General features: G+C 43.9%; 1 protein-coding gene across 4 annotated transcripts in view; it reads right to left on the reverse strand.

The window, feature by feature from the left end:
- si:ch211-176g6.2 (ras-associating and dilute domain-containing protein) overlaps positions 1 to 15,703 on the reverse strand; it is a 28,765-nt gene that overhangs the window by 5,468 nt on the left and 7,594 nt on the right. For 2 of the 4 annotated variants that reach the window (XM_035613205.2, XM_047327690.1), the window contains exons 6-16: positions 14,786 to 15,082; positions 14,214 to 14,618; positions 13,212 to 13,249; positions 12,901 to 13,118; positions 12,341 to 12,453; positions 7,451 to 7,685; positions 5,357 to 5,529; positions 3,523 to 3,667; positions 2,456 to 2,640; positions 680 to 1,040; positions 380 to 603 (exon numbers count right to left, since the gene is read on the reverse strand). In XM_035613205.2, coding sequence (XP_035469098.2) covers positions 380 to 603; positions 680 to 1,040; positions 2,456 to 2,640; positions 3,523 to 3,667; positions 5,357 to 5,529; positions 7,451 to 7,685; positions 12,341 to 12,453; positions 12,901 to 13,118; positions 13,212 to 13,249; positions 14,214 to 14,618; positions 14,786 to 15,082 — 2,394 coding nt within the window. The remainder of the gene's footprint in view (positions 1 to 379; positions 604 to 679; positions 1,041 to 2,455; positions 2,641 to 3,522; positions 3,668 to 5,356; positions 5,530 to 7,450; positions 7,686 to 12,340; positions 12,454 to 12,900; positions 13,119 to 13,211; positions 13,250 to 14,213; positions 14,619 to 14,785; positions 15,083 to 15,703) is intronic. The other 2 variants (XM_035613201.2, XM_035613200.2) reach the window with 2 other exon arrangements.

Consider the following 15,703-nt stretch of genomic DNA (forward strand, 5'->3'; position numbering starts at 1 on the left):
TTGACTAATGATGTGGCCAAAAGGAAGCATTTACGGAGCAAACAGAGTCAAAACAGCAGAAAGTTGTTTGGCGACATGAACGGCAGCTTGGATATGGGTCTAAAGTTTATGGGAAGGGGTGGGTCGAGGTCATGTTTTTTTCAGGAGATGCTGGAAAAATGGCTTGCTTAAAGTAATCAGGGACTCAGCCAGCTGTCAACATCAACAAGGAGAGAAACAAACTTTCTTCAAAATTGCTTACTGCCCCTTTAATTCTTAACTACCCTGGCATTTCACATTTATTATGAAACCCAGCTCTGCTTGCCTATGTGTAAAAGTCAACACATGACACTGGACTATAGTAACTTTGCTGTTTGACCTTGAATTATCGTTCACTCACCCTTGTGTCAACCAGCGCGAGGCCGAGTCCTCTTTCACCTCTCTCCAGTTCCAAGCTAAACACCTCATCATTGTTGTCATCATAATGTTTGTCCTCGTCTTCCTCCTCCTGCTGCTCCTCCTCTTCCTCTTCCTCTTTGAGTTCCAAAATTCTTTTCATACTGGGGCAGTCTGATTTCAAACGGTCTACCGTCAATGCAGCCAGACATTCAAACACCAGTCCCCCTACGAGAGAACAAAAGAGGACAGACGTTCAGTTTCTTTTACAAGCATGAGAAAACCTTGTACGGTCTTTCTATACCTTCATCAGGTGCATCCACACCGTAGGCCCAGGGAAGCGTCTCACTGTCAGCCTTTGTCCATTTATCCTGGCCTGCCTTTACCAAACCAACAGGATCTATGGTGTGAGGGGTGTTGGGTGGGGTGAGGAGACAGGAGGGGTCCAGAGCCGACCTCCCTATCCCGTTGCTCTTTGTCTCTCTGATTTGCAGCTCTAGATTTCTTAGCTTCTGGGACAAAAGGAAGGCACCACAGGAATTTAATTCGTCCAGGTAGTGGGTGGAGAGAGGAGATGGCGGTGACGGGGGTGATGGAGGTGAGGCAACAGAGGTTGTTGAAGGGAATCGGTGGTTCTGGACAGCAGGTTGAAGAAAGGTACTACTCTGGATAATAAATTAGAAAAAAACACTTTTGAAAATTGCCATACTTTTAAGGAATAGTTTGACATTTTGGGGAAAGTGCTTTTTTGAGCTGTCAAGATTTAGGTGAGAAGACTGACACTCTTTTGTCTGTACACTAAATATGAAGCTACACAACAATCACACAGAATCACCCCATGAACTAGATATGGTGTGTTAGCATACAGCCTATTTAAAAACCGGTAGAAAAATAAGAAATAATAGCCTGTATTTAGAGTTGTGTCACTAGCCACAAAATGAATGCAAATTCACTCCCAAGCAACGCATCACTAGCTAATGAATAACTTTGTCCATCTGCTTTCTGGTGCTTGGCTGGTTGTGTGCTGGGGGCGCATGGCTATTGGTCCTGGATATTCAGATGTCACTGCAGGATGTCATACAGTGTTTGCACAAAACTCGCAGTTCTACTGTGTTTCGGGGCAAGCACCCCCGCAGTGTCAACAAAGCGCTCCATCACAAATTCTTCTTGTGAACGAGGTTTCGGCCTCTTAGCTTCTAGCTCCCTCACCACAAAGCTCACCTGTGTAGCATTGTCTCTGTCAGAATGCGGTCTTTTGATGGGTTGCTTGTTGGGCAACTGTGCTGTAGAGCGTTAACTTAACCAGGAACATTTGTCCTTGCAACTCATTCGGTTTAGCTGCACATTTGTACTTGAGATTGGTCCTCTTCATCACTGCGACCACAACACCGCAAACTAGGCATACTGGCTTGTCTTCTACTTCAACAAATTAATAATTGTTTCTCAATTTCACTTGGAAAGTGCAACATTCCTCTTCTACTTATCAGTGCTTATCAGTGCTGTATCTATGAATTGCCCTGTGAGCAAATGATCTCCTGTAAATTGCCGGTAGGCCTGAGGGTTCTAACCCTCTATCCAACTAGGCTGTTCAGTGATGCTTAAACTTTAATTAAAGTGGCAATCTCGAAGATTTTCATTGAAATACATGTCTGGGAAGTCACTATCTGTCGCTGAAGGAGGTAACACAATGGTGTTTGAGCCCATGGCTCACTGTCGAAAGCGTGGCAATCAGTATGGCAAACTTGGTGATTGTGGCAACACTCCTGGAAAGAAATGGTGGATTTTCTTCTTAATTTGTTGGGTTTCTATCTAAAATATTGTAAGGTCTCTCTTGTTGAGATAATGTATGTTGTGACTTGGCTCTGTTTGAATAAAAGTGTTTTGAATTGAATTGATGAGTAATGAGTAACAACAATACAGTCTTTATGGCAGCCTGTTTTATGGCTGTCAACTTTGCCACCACAGCCAAGCATTAAAGCTTGCATCAGTCATATTTCCCCCTCCTTTTTCAGAAGTAGTAATAAAGTTTAGTTTGTCCTTTTCAAATATCATGTTAAAATCATAAAGGCTTTTATTGTACCTGGTGCTCGCCAGTGGCTGTGACTTCAGTGGACTGTGGTTTAGGGCGTGAGGGAATAAACCCTTTGAGCTTGTCCAGCTGTTCGCTTAGTGCTGAATCTGTGACTGCCCTTCTCAGTTGGAGCTGGTAACCCCTGCCAGGCAGCACCAGAGGATGCTGGGTGTCAAAACCTTCAAGGATTTCAGCTGTAGAAGGAAGATGAATATTGCATTTAGAATAAAATTACAGGGTAAAACTTTGGCACCACAACGGTCAATCAAATAATTATGCAGCTATCGCTATCTACTGGTGATCACCCAAAAGATACTAATGGCGAAATCAGGTGTGTTTCCCCTGTTTACATGTGACATAAATCATTTAAAATAATAATGACCACAAGTGCTAGATAACTCAATAAACATCTTTGTGGTTGTATTTTAAACAATTAAAATCATCTAGCGCCTGGATGGAAAGTGTCTTCATTCAGTGTGTTACACGTGCCTTATTTTGTACAAATAAAGTTTGACTAAACGTATTTTGTCTTTTTATTGCTTTAAACATATCATGTCGTTTTAACATCTTGAGGTTCCATTCCTCTGCATTTTGCCATCTTGTAAAAAAATCACTTATGATGCAGCTTAGCTTTTTTTGAATGTATGCAAAAGCATTACACTATACTTAGCACCAACAATGAAACACTATAATGAGGCATGAATCACTATAGATGCATGAATATCACTTCACTTCACATAGAGTATTATAGCGTACTATGAGTCCTTACTACAGTGGATTGTTGAGGTGTGTTTAGGTAGTCATAATGTACATACATGTTACAGGCAACATCTATAATGTCTTGTGACTGTTGATATAGTGCATCAGAATGCATTAGGAGTGTTTATGGGGACAGTTACAAAACATTATGAATGCATTTAAATGCATTACGAATGCTGTCATAATGCACTATAGATATGGGTTTCATAGAAAGTGTTACCGAAATGGTATACGGGAGCTTTGGAGATTCTCATATTTACAACTGGTATGGTAAATTGAGGCACGAATAACAGGCCGCCAGTGTGATGATCACTCACCAGTTTTATGTACAGCTGGTTCATCTTGTACTGACGGAGTCCACGTGCGTCTGCAGGGAGACGCTGGGCTGTAGAGACTCAGCAGGTGGTTGAGCTGGGCTGGAGTCAGGGCAGGGTAGTGAGACCGCAAGGATGCCCAAGATGTCTATACACACACACACACACACATACAGAATACAATAAAATGTTTCAACTTTGTTCACATTTCGATAATGTCATTCCTTGACATGGTGATGGATGACACGTCTGAAAGTTGAATAATATCCTGTGTGAACACCAGATTTTCCGACCATGACTGGTCCAATACTTTCCCGACCTTTCCCCTAATTGTTGGAATGCGGCTGCTCCACTTAACTGGTAAATGTAGCGGCTGTACAGCACTACCAGGGAATACAGTCCACTGAGCGTCGTCAAAGATCACAAAGGTTACAATTGATGTGGTGGAGTTGTGTAGTTGACCTGGCACAACTTTCACAAGCACTTGACCTGATGGGATGGATGGTGTCGGATAGATCTGACTCACAGAAGTGCCAGATGGAGGGATGTTTGAACTGTCTTGCGCAACGTCACGGTGGACTTGGGAGATGGATGCCACCACAGTCGCTGACGGGCTTCTGAAGACGGCACGTTTGCACATTCCCAGCAAAAAGCCTTGATTACTTTCAGTAATCCATTTGATCAGACACTTTGTTGTTGTTGCAAATAGTTCTCCTTTCTGTTACAGAGAAGATAATGTACCATAGGCAGTATGAGTCAGCCAGATACCCAAGGCCATGTGGGTTCTGCTCTGTGGTAGATGGTCACACTTTGACTTTTGGTTTCAGCTGGAGATTTCTCCTTCCCACTATTTGGAGGCTTCTCTAGTTGGTACGCTGAACCTACCTAATGGACATCCACTGCTTTGGATTGGAGCCATTCAGCGAAAGGTCCATAGATTGTATGTGGGTTAAGGCTATGGCTATTATAATTTGCATATTTGCTTTGTTATTTTTGGCTTGGAAAGTTTGAATGCTCACAACTATATAATATCATTGAGATGATGATATGTACTGTAGTTTTTGTAAGAAAATATAACATAGAACTGGGAGTATTGTGGTAATAATATGATATAGAGCACTGTAAGAATTCCAAGACCACCACGTTGTGGTCTCAAACCAGCCAATCATGCAAGAACGTCTATAAGCCTTGGATGGTTTCACAAGCTGAAATATGAAATATGTGCTGTGCTCTTTCTACATTAACATGGGTCTGCCATGTTTAAACTACAACGGTGCATTGCTTTAAATGTTGCTGCTGCAAGGAATTGTGGGACGGAATAATCTCCTTTTGTATCCTGTGCTAAAGGAGATGAATAAGGAAACTCTTAATGTGGTTGAGCCGTGAATACTTCTGTGTCATTCCATTCAGTTGCAAAACTCAACCCCCCCCCCCCCCCCCCCCCCCCAAAAAAAAAGACTATTAGAAAGCAGCCAAGGTAACAGAACATTTAATTTAGTCACCTGTCAATGGTGTCATATCCCCTTTGCACATACATCAGCATTGTGGTTGTGTGACAGAAGCTGTCACAATTGACTTTTTATTCAGTTTAAGCCACATTTTTACCATACAATTTTTGAGATCTTGGTAGTTTTTAACTATATATTTTAACCAGATGACGGAATTTAGTCATTGTACATCCAGATCTAATGTTATCATAGAACCAAGCTGTGCAAACCTTATCAGCAGCTCGGATCTCTGCCCCTCAGAGACACGCTGTGTTCTTTGAACACCATTGGAGTCTGTAGGTTTTGGAAAGGAGACCTGTGCGACTTTGTGTGTGTGCGTGTGTGTTCACCTGCTGTAAATTCTTTTTAGGTGTGGACAGCAGATTGATAGCTGACGAGAGCGTGTGTGTGTGCTCCAAGGCCAGTTCTCCCTGTCCAGCTGCATGGGCCCAGTCCAGGAGAAAGTCCAGGTTGGCCCTCATCCGCACGCCACTGGACCACTGGTAGGAACCGGGCTCTGAGCCTGTGTACACATCAGGAGGAAAAGTCATCCTTAGTATCAATAACTCATTCATTTACTTTGGATTTCTCTACATTACAAGGTCTACAGGAAAAATGTTGCTCTTATTTTTTGCTAATGAATGTTTGCCGTATGTTGGGTCGCTTCTGCGCCAGAGTTTTCTATTGTTTCAGACAACCTGCACGTGTGTTATAGTCATCAAACACCATGGACTAATCAAAAGCATCAATGAATGCAGCATTAAGTATTATATTTGTGTCGAAGCCTGATGTTCCTGTCCCACATAGACAGCTCTGTCGTTGTAAATACTAACATGAGCACCAAATGTTGATTGATCTGCATCTGAAAATCCTACTGTATATTTTGCTTAACAAATTTTATATATGTAAATTTAACTATTTTTTCAAACTGGAAAAACTGCACAGCCCATCTTCACCCCAGGCCAACATACATTCATAGATTCATTATAGCCCCAGTGTGAAATTTTTGTAATTCTCTGGCAGCATCTGGTGGTAAAGTTGCAAACCGCAACCAACTGAGCAGCCGACAGGGGACACCTTATGGTGGTGCACCGCTTAAATTTGCGGTGTCCGGCACCTCTGAAAATTCAACGCGAATGCAACGTATTCTGCAACCATATTCAACATGACGTAGAAAACATGGCGAATCACACCTCATCGGGTCGGGTCCACCTCATGTAACTATATATGTATGTTTAACTCTTTAACTATGAACACATAGTTAAAGAAAATATATTCAATTTAGGTGAATAAGTTCTTTTAAATATAACACACTGTAGCTTTAATTATTTTCATGACTTAAGTTTATCTGTCCTGTATATGTATTTTCCTTTTCTTGTATTGACTCTTATTGTAATTATTTTTTCAACACTTTTTTCTATTTAGCAAAGCCTCAGGAGTATGCCACCCTGCTACCCACTGTACATAGTGGGTGTGATGAATAAAACCTTTGAACCGTGTATGTATTTGGACCGGTATGAACAAATGCATCACAACTAATAGTATTAGTATACTAGTATACTATTGCTTGAGTCTGGATTTCACAGCACTGACACTGCACTTAGTAAAGGGGCAGCAAGTGATTTTGGAGAAAGATTGTTTGTCTCTTTGCTGTTGTTGATGCTTTGACTGCATTGGCTGGGGCTGGGACCCGCTGCCTCGGGTGTTAAGGTGCACTCATCACACTTTAGTTACAAAGGAGAGGGGTTGGTGAGGCTGGTCAGCACTGCAGTGGCTCTCGGCGGCCACTAGAGAGCAGGGCAGTCAAGACTATGTCACTTTTCTCTCTCCCTACATTCCTTTTCTCTCCACTGGTGCTGTCAGTGTCAGATGAAGGCATAATAATGAACTGCCACCATTTCGATCACAATTCTGTCTCTTATCCTTACTGAGCGTGGCATTGGTGTTTCCTGTAAACCTGTTAATAGAGCTGGTTATAAGATGAAGGTGTGACGACAAGAGTGCGGCAAGAAGTGATATTCAGTGTGGTGAAATGTAAACGATATAATTTCATATCATGACAAGGACAAGAAGCTGCAGAGACACTGTTCATAACATCCAAATGTTATTATAAAGGCATGTAAAAAGTGGGAGAATTGTCCAACATCTTTTTAAAGTATGTTTGACGCATAACATTTGCTCAGCAGTGCAGAACCAGTAGGTTGGTCCTGTTCTGACTCGTGGCGAACAAAGCATTGTGAATCTGTGATGTGATTGAGCAAAATGCTAGAAGGGATATTACTTGTATTTTGGATGTCTTGATACAGCAAAAGCAGAGAGAAAAGGACAGAGAGGATGAAAATAAAAGTAATACCCATTGAGTTGTTTCCTTCTTGTAGGCAAAAGTACTGTATATGGACACAGTTAATGTACCGTATAATGTGTGAGCTCTCGTGCACTGGTACCTCTCTCCATGAGTGAGTTGACGAGTGACGCGTTGATGAAGTAGAAGAGGTAGCCAATGAGCTGAGAGGAAATCTCCGGATGGAGCTGACAGTCTGAGAGTAGTATCCAGGCCTCGTTGAGGACTTCCACGACCCGCTGGATCTCGTCAGGGACCTGCAGTCCGCTGCTGCCCAGGTCAGGACTCTTTCGGAAAGGGTTGCAGTCCAGAAGCCCAGGTAGGATGGGGTACAGGACCTGGTGAAGACAGATCTGTCGTCAGAAAGGGAAGCTATATGCAGCTCTGCAGGGTGACTCGCTCATCCGTGCAGAACTGCAGATTGTTGACGATTCCTGTGGCTCAATTTGGGGCTGGAAAAGTTAACGCTGTGTGGTGGATGTTCTAATCACTGGGATAAAACATGTAAACCTCGAACCCAGATTTCCGACCACCCATATCTGTGCCTCTCCGTCTCTCAACGTGAGCCGATACCAGATTATTTTGACACAACCAGCAATCAAAGGAATAAAGGGAGATGGTTTTTTGAACATTTCCTCTCTCTCAGCCCAAGGTCCTCTCCGGTCCTCAGCGCGGGGCCCACACAACGATGGCTTTGTTCGGTTTAATTGTGCACAGACATCCCCTCTCCCCTCCAATCTCCCTTTTACACCCACTGAGCTTCCCAAGCCAGCGCCAGCCGTAGATCCACATTCCTTAAAAAGCTGAATATGGCTCATGTGGGCTTGGCATGGCCCTGCAACAGGACTGCTGAGTGAAGAGTTCTGAAGGAATCCACCCTGAGCAGATCGGTTTACATTTACTGTAAGGCCCTGCAGCCAGAGCCGGCTAAACATGAACAGTGCAACAGAACGGCCACAGCTCCAATCGCGCACGGCACAATGGAAATGAGTGAACATAAAGCCAAATCTTTATTTTTTTTTTTGTTGCAGTGTTTCTGGTTGGAAAAATGTCGCTAAGCAGAGCCATTCAATAATGCCGGATTCTGGGATTACCACATGCATCCGCAGCACGTACTAGACCAGATTTGAGAAAATAATGTGTGGATTCTGCTTTGTCTGCTTATTTGTGCATTCATTGTGATGGACAAGTAAACACACACAGTCTGACCACAAGTCTGTTTAAGTGCATCTACTCATCACGACATGGAATAGCTGCTCACCAGTGGCGCCTTTTGTTTTCCATCCCGCAGCAATTATGCTCCCATTGGACGGACGAGCATGAAATACCCCCCAAAATAAACAGATATTTGAGGGAAATGTAACACTTCTGTTTCAATTTAGATCTGATTCCTTTGTATGGCAGAGTTTTTGTCACTCTGTCATGATGGACGTGTGTTAAGTTGGACAACAAGATAAACTTTTGCTCAGTCTTTTAACATTAAAAAACGCCCCGTGCACAAACGGTGTCCTGGATCAGGCTTGTTTAACTACAGGAAGCACTGTCATAAATCACTGTCATCTCTTTGCACTAGCGACGTGAAAGGATGAGCGCTAGATTAAATCGTCAGGCCTTCGCCAGACCCCTTAGATTGACACTGGTGACTTCACCACATTCCCTGCAAATTCTCTTCTGTCAGTCAGCGAAAGATGTGAATGGTAGCTTGCTGTTAAGTGACAGACATGATGGATGACGCGACTCTGGATTACCTGGCAAGACCAAGAAAAACTGAAGCTCTATCCACACAAAGCCTGCTTCGTCTGAAAATGCTGTTTGTGCATATACAGCAAAACTAAGATAAAAACACAATCGGGCTTTCTGAGATCTGTTTTAGTTTAAAAAAATTAATTATTATGTCAAGAAATGTAATATTTTCCCAAAACTATCATGTATAATGATAGACTGTATATAAAAACCTGGTCCAGAAAATGCAGCCAATGGAGAAGTGCCTGGGTGACTCACTTGCTGCAAAAAGAAGTCCGTTTCCATAGAATGATTCTACTCCTCACTTGATTTACAACGTCGGTAAACATTTTCCTGGGGCGTTTATGGTCTCAATCTGTAGTTTCAAGGCTTCTTCAATACAGCATGATGTTCATTTTGTAAATTTTGGTCTCATTTAGAGTAAAATAGATGATGAAGTACCTTGGATGCAGCGTAATGGACAGCTGATACCGGTGGCAGAAAAAAAAAAAGATGGCGCTCGGTCAAAAATCTCGCGGCTTCCAAACAGCATGTGCACAAAACAATGGGAGGCGTCACCGCGGGTTCCGACTTGAACCGGACTGTGGAGACACTAGAGCTAATTTACATACCTTTTCTGACCCGTTTGCTGTGATTGTAGATTCATTTTGAAACTCCAACCTCTTGGTAGCTGAGCTTGTTATATCACATAAATAATGTAGTAGTTAAAGGAGAACGGAAACAATAATACAGATAAACTAGTCTTGGTAAAAGTTAGTATCTTAGATTCTTTTCTTTTTAGATTATCTAAACATTTACAGTACAGTATGCAGGAGCGTACTGGAGGGCCCCACATCGATCTGTCTTGTCCCCTTTTCCAGGCTCTAGAGACAAAGTTAACAAACTCTGTACATGTCGAATGATTTCATGGAAGACTCACACTATTAAACCATCATGGTATGGTGCTTCTGCATAAATGAAACGTGTGACACACGATGAGGCTAAAACCCACATAAAGAACTGTCTGCTCCAACGCCTTCTTACTCAGTCTACCCCTTTGCCATTTTAATTGACAGATTCCACATTTGCATAGTGTCAAACTTCCATTCCAATGTACAGTACTGACCCTTGTACCCCGCCCATGCCTTCCGGAAAAAAGGAGCAAATCCGTGAATCCGTAAGTTGCCAGGACTGGGAAATTCAGACTATAATGCGGCATGTCAAATTGAACATACATTTTCAAATTGGACCCTGCACGTTTAAAACCTCACGGCCATACTTTTATTATTTCTCCGGATTATTTATGGATTTACCTACAGGCCACATCTGGAAGTCGTTCGGCTCAACAAGGCAGACTCGAGAACTGTCGAGAGAAAAAAACCGTGCTGTCTGAGAGCAGGTAGTTAGATAACCACATCCTCCCGCGCTGGGCAAAAAAAATGTGCCGTCTCAGACTTGGAGGAGAGCGACGGATTCATGTACGTAGTTTCTTCTTTAGAGACGCGATGTCATATCGGTGACTTCCCTCCTGCGTGGGGCCAAGGCACAAAGTCCCTCTGTGTTCCAGCTGGCAGGACATGTGAGACCACAGCTTGGCCGGTGCTCCTGTCAGACCACCACTGGGCTAATGGTATCTCTGATGTGGCTCAATACTTAACATGGAGTCCCTCTGCTCCGGCCCTGTGCTCATTCATTGGGCCCTGCTGGTTCGGAGCACGCTGGTCAGTAGAGACGAGAGGCTTTATAGGAGAGAATCCACCTCGGCCAACAACCACGCTGGTATCTGTGTATGCAGTCCAGCCACTGACTGGGGAAGGGAGACGTGCCCAACAAAGACGTCATTGTGTGAACTCAACGAGATCGATCTCCACGTTAGTCTTTTCTGTTTGGTCAGATTGTTTTACCCACACTCCCACAAACTCCCCTGGAAATGAGTCTGAATCTTTCCAAGCACAGCTCTGTACAATGGGTGTGGTGCGTCAGTGAAACGGCACACAACTGGAATCTGTGGTCACAGTGATGAAATGCCATTTTCTCTTTTTTCCAAGTAATGGCCTGTGAGAAAAAAACACCACGGATTTGTTTGAGTTCAGCATGTGAAGCTATGCTCTCTACCTCCACACATTTATTATGTATGTGAGGGAGTATTGCAGAGGAATTTGCACTACTGGTTTCAAGAGTTTTTGATCAAATGCACTCATGGCTTGTAAATAACCTATGGAATTTACTCATGAAATTCATTCCAACAATTAGGGGTAAATCCATAAGGGGAGTCAGTTATCCGAGTTCGATGAACAGCCTGCAAACAAGAACACTGACATACTACTGTAGAAGGAAGTCATATTGTTTTATCTTTTTGGCAAACAGTTGCCCAATTCGACTTCCTTTAGCATTCATCTGTTTTGTCTCTAGTGAACCCGACGACGTCTAAAATCTGGTTTAATATACGTCTCTTTCGCTGCTTTTCACTAAAAAGCAGAGTAAGTCGAAACATTAAAAGTTGGGGGCTGTACAGCAACTGGTCATGTGATTGGCTGTTAGTATAAAAGTATTGATTAGTGCAGCAGTAAAAGATCTTTCCTTGCACAGCCTTGCACTGGCTGGGAACCATCTGCTCTCAATTGCTCTCCGTAAGAACTTTCGGGATCTTACATGGACAACGCGTTTCTTTGTGGGGCACTTTCATGAAGTAAATCATGTCATGTACCTCATTTATTTACCGCACGTCGTGTCACAGCTGATCAACCAAAACATTAGAGATTGCAATGCAAAATCCCTTCATCCTCCCCCAAAACACACACACACACACACACACACACACACACATGCGCGCGCACACACACACACACACACACACACTCAAAGGACCTCAGTGTCCTGTCTCTCCCAAGTCATAATGCCCCCAGTGTGGTCTGGCAGCGTGGCTGGTCCTTCTATTAGAGAGCTGCCAGAGCAGCTAACTGGGCTCTTTATTCTCAGGCCGTCTGTAATTATTTTCCTTTCTTAAACTGCGCATCATAATCAGTGAGGGGACTAGATGGGGGCCCGGCTACATGCTTCTACTTTGGCCAGCAAGTGTGGGTTAAGGTAGACATTTACCTTCACGCAGAGGAACAGGGTACTTGGGAAACCAAGTCATTATATCAGTGCAAAAATTTACTTTAATAAATTAACACACACACACTCACACACACACACACACACACACACACACACACGCACACACGCACACAGGTGCTGTGTATGCTCATCCTCTTGGTCATCCTCTCACCTTGGTGATGTAGTACACACACTGCTGGAAGGCAAGCATGATGACCTCCTCCAGAACAGCCACTGTTTCCTCACTGGCTGAACGGACACAGGACAGGTGAGGCTCCAACAGGGCTGGAAATCGTACGCACACAAATACACACACACACACACACACACACACACACACGTAAAAGATGATGTAGGTGTTTTTACTGCACAAAGATATTGCATGTAAAGAAAAGAAAAACTTGTGTTTCCAATTTTTTGGCAGGAAGATGTCGATACAACTCTTTATTTCTCAGAACTATTATGATATCAGTTATCCATTAACCATGCATTGTCAGTGGTGCAAGGATCTGAAGATGGAGAAGAAATATGTTTCTGGCCTTTCAACCCACAACTTCTTGCACACAAACATTTTGCTGCTGCAACGGAAGCTAAATAAAAGGAAAAAGCTCTTTAATGTGATGGCCATGGTTTAAACTGATAAAACAGAGAATGAGGATAATTTGCAGTCATATTTGGTCATATGGTCACATGATCAACTTTTGCACAAAGAAAGCTCACCGGGTGACCCACCTATGCGCTCGCCCTCCTTGCTCTCGTCACCCCCGTCCTCCTCCCATCCCTGCTCCTTCCCGGTTCTCCACTCCAGGATGAGAGGCAGCTGGTACTGGACGAACTGCAGCAGCTCCAGACTGTTGGACATCCACGCCACCAGGGGGCGCAGCCCCGGGATCGCCTCCGACAGGCCGAGGGGCTGGAGGTCCTCCGGGTTTGGGCCTTCGCCGTTGAGACTGCGGGACGAGATAAAAGAGTGCAGTGTTGTGTGAGATCTGTGCTATGCACTGTGGGTGATTGTTGGAGAAACACGAGCGTGTTGCACTTACACGTCGGGTTGAACGGCAGCGAGATCCTTCGTGTGCTCCTGCCAGACAACATAAAAAGACTGAGTCAATACGGAAGCGTGTATATCATATAATATAATGAACCAAGATATTTACAAGAAGGAAAACCGTGATAAAAAGAAGGACGTTGAGACAAAAGATATAAAAAGGCACAATAAAATCAAGCAGGGTAGGTTGTGAGTTTACTTGACAACTTTGATCCACATCTAGTATCTTTAATAGAAACCAATGGGGCACTTTCTGTTTAAGATCGTCATTTTGGAACAACCACGAGAAACCAAAGTCCCGAGGGCTGCTCCGGGCTCGAATACAGTTAAAACGGGTCTCGAGGCCAAACCCCTTTAGCAGTAAAGCAGTAATTACAAATTTTTGAACGTGTCTGGAGCAACTTGTTTAGGGGGCTCCAGGGCAGGATCAAACTGCAGGCGCCACTGGGGGATTACTTCTCATTTGTATTTCCATAGCGCAGAAGCATGTAAACATGATGAGGAAATAACAATTGCCTCGAGGTTAAGTAAAAAACGCTGCGGTTTCGTCTTTGTCTTGGGGTCTTTGGGGGCATCGCAACAAGCTTTAAACACAACAAAAAAAAACACAAATCGCTGTGTGACCTCACAGCCTATAGTTACCTCATTCAGCAGACACTGAGCAACATGAGCATAGAAAAATTTTGATCTCCACCATTTCGCCAAGGGACATTTTTATAGCTGCCGAACGCACCGCGAAGTTCACCGGTTCGCCCCGGTTACCTTTGTCTCCCTGTCATGGGATGCTGGGTGTGAAGCGTACAGTGGGTTTATCAGAGTTTTTCCAGGAAAAGTTAAAACAATGTGCTAAAAGACACTTCAATGATTCAGAAATCTGAAGGGGACTGCAGGATGAGGGGATGATTCGCACCTGATCCGTTGTCAGAATAAAAATATTGATGAAGAGCAGCTTTAAGGAATGTGAGGAAATGGTAGAAATCCTTTGACCACGACTTACACACATGGCACTCTGAACTCTGCTGGCGATAGTCAGCAGGAGCCTACGAAGGTCTGAGGTATGAAGACATGTGGCCGAATGCTGAATGCACATGCACAGCGAAAACGCTGCGGTCAGCGGCGGTCGTTCCTCGACTTGAGTCCGCCCCGCAGCAACTATCTCCTCGACGATGTAATCCTCGTCCTCTGTCTCATAGGTCAGAGTCAGGCGGTGGCCTTCAGGCGATTTTAAACATGGGGGGCCGTCGCTCAGCGTCTGCTTGCCGCTTTGGCCGCTGAGGTCGGCGCAGGTTGAGGTGCAGGTATTGCAGAGGTTCATTTCTGTGGCGTGGCCTGTTGAAGTGTTGTGACCCAACATCCAGGGGGCAGCAGACCAGCTGGGTTCGGGGGCGGCACTGTTCACTTCCTTCATTTCAAAGAAGAAACAAGAAAACTCCACGCATGATTTCACGTTCAAAATCACATTCGGAATGCAAAACATTAGCCTCTCCGGAACAAATTTGATATAGAAACACAGGGGATACTTTGCACTGTACAATCTGCAACCATCCTTGCGGTAGACTGGGATCTTACCTCGTGCATCAAAGCTAGGGGATCTTTGAAAAGAAACAGGTAGCACTGTCCCAGCCCAATGACATCGCCAGGACTCAGCTGCACTTCTTTTCTCAGCACTTCACCATTCCGGGTGACCAAAGCGTCCGGACAGGGGCAGAGCGCGGTGGGACCGCCGGCGCCGTGGCGATGGAAATAGCAGTGTCTCGAAAGGATGTCGGTGGCGAAGAGGAGGATGTCGTGCTTTGACCCGTCGTCCGGATCACTCTGCTGTCCGATCCCAATTTTTGTCCCCGCAAGTAGGTAAATGACAAAGTCCTGAGTGGAGAGGAAAATGACAAGTTTTTTAATGCAATCTGAAAACATCCCTTTATAAAGACCATCTACACCACTGGCTGTCACCGTCTCCTCTTGTTTTCTATTGATAAAACTCTGCAAATTGGCAGACCTCATTGTTTCAAGTTCTTTCACAATGTACTGCTGGGTTGCTAATCTTACCTCAGTGTGGATGTCATGTTTGATAATTATTCTAAAGGAACATTTAATAGTTCCGTTGACTAATACACACATTTAAATTGTTGTATTAATAAAATGTTGAAATGTTGCTTCATCCTGACTTAGATATCTGGGTTGATTGTGCGCCTGTGTATTTTGGGCTTGAAAACAAAAGGCAATTCTGGCCAATGGGGATAAAACATGTTAATAGAAAAACCCAAAATGAGCCTGGGTCAATATTACGCTACTGACATTTCCTCTGCCAGCTACATAACAACAGACTCTCTCAGTGAAAGTTTAGCAGTCGGATCACATGGAAGTATTATAATTATAGTCTTGATCCAAGCCTGCAGTGAGTGACAAGCACATTGTGCAGGGATTATTATGTTTAAACTTTAACTCGGGTTGATTTGTCTTTTCCTACACGGTAGAATTAACCAACTG

This window comes from Scophthalmus maximus, chromosome 16 (genome assembly GCF_022379125.1).
Source record: "Scophthalmus maximus strain ysfricsl-2021 chromosome 16, ASM2237912v1, whole genome shotgun sequence".
In the NCBI taxonomy this organism is placed as follows: Eukaryota; Metazoa; Chordata; class Actinopteri; order Pleuronectiformes; family Scophthalmidae; genus Scophthalmus; species Scophthalmus maximus.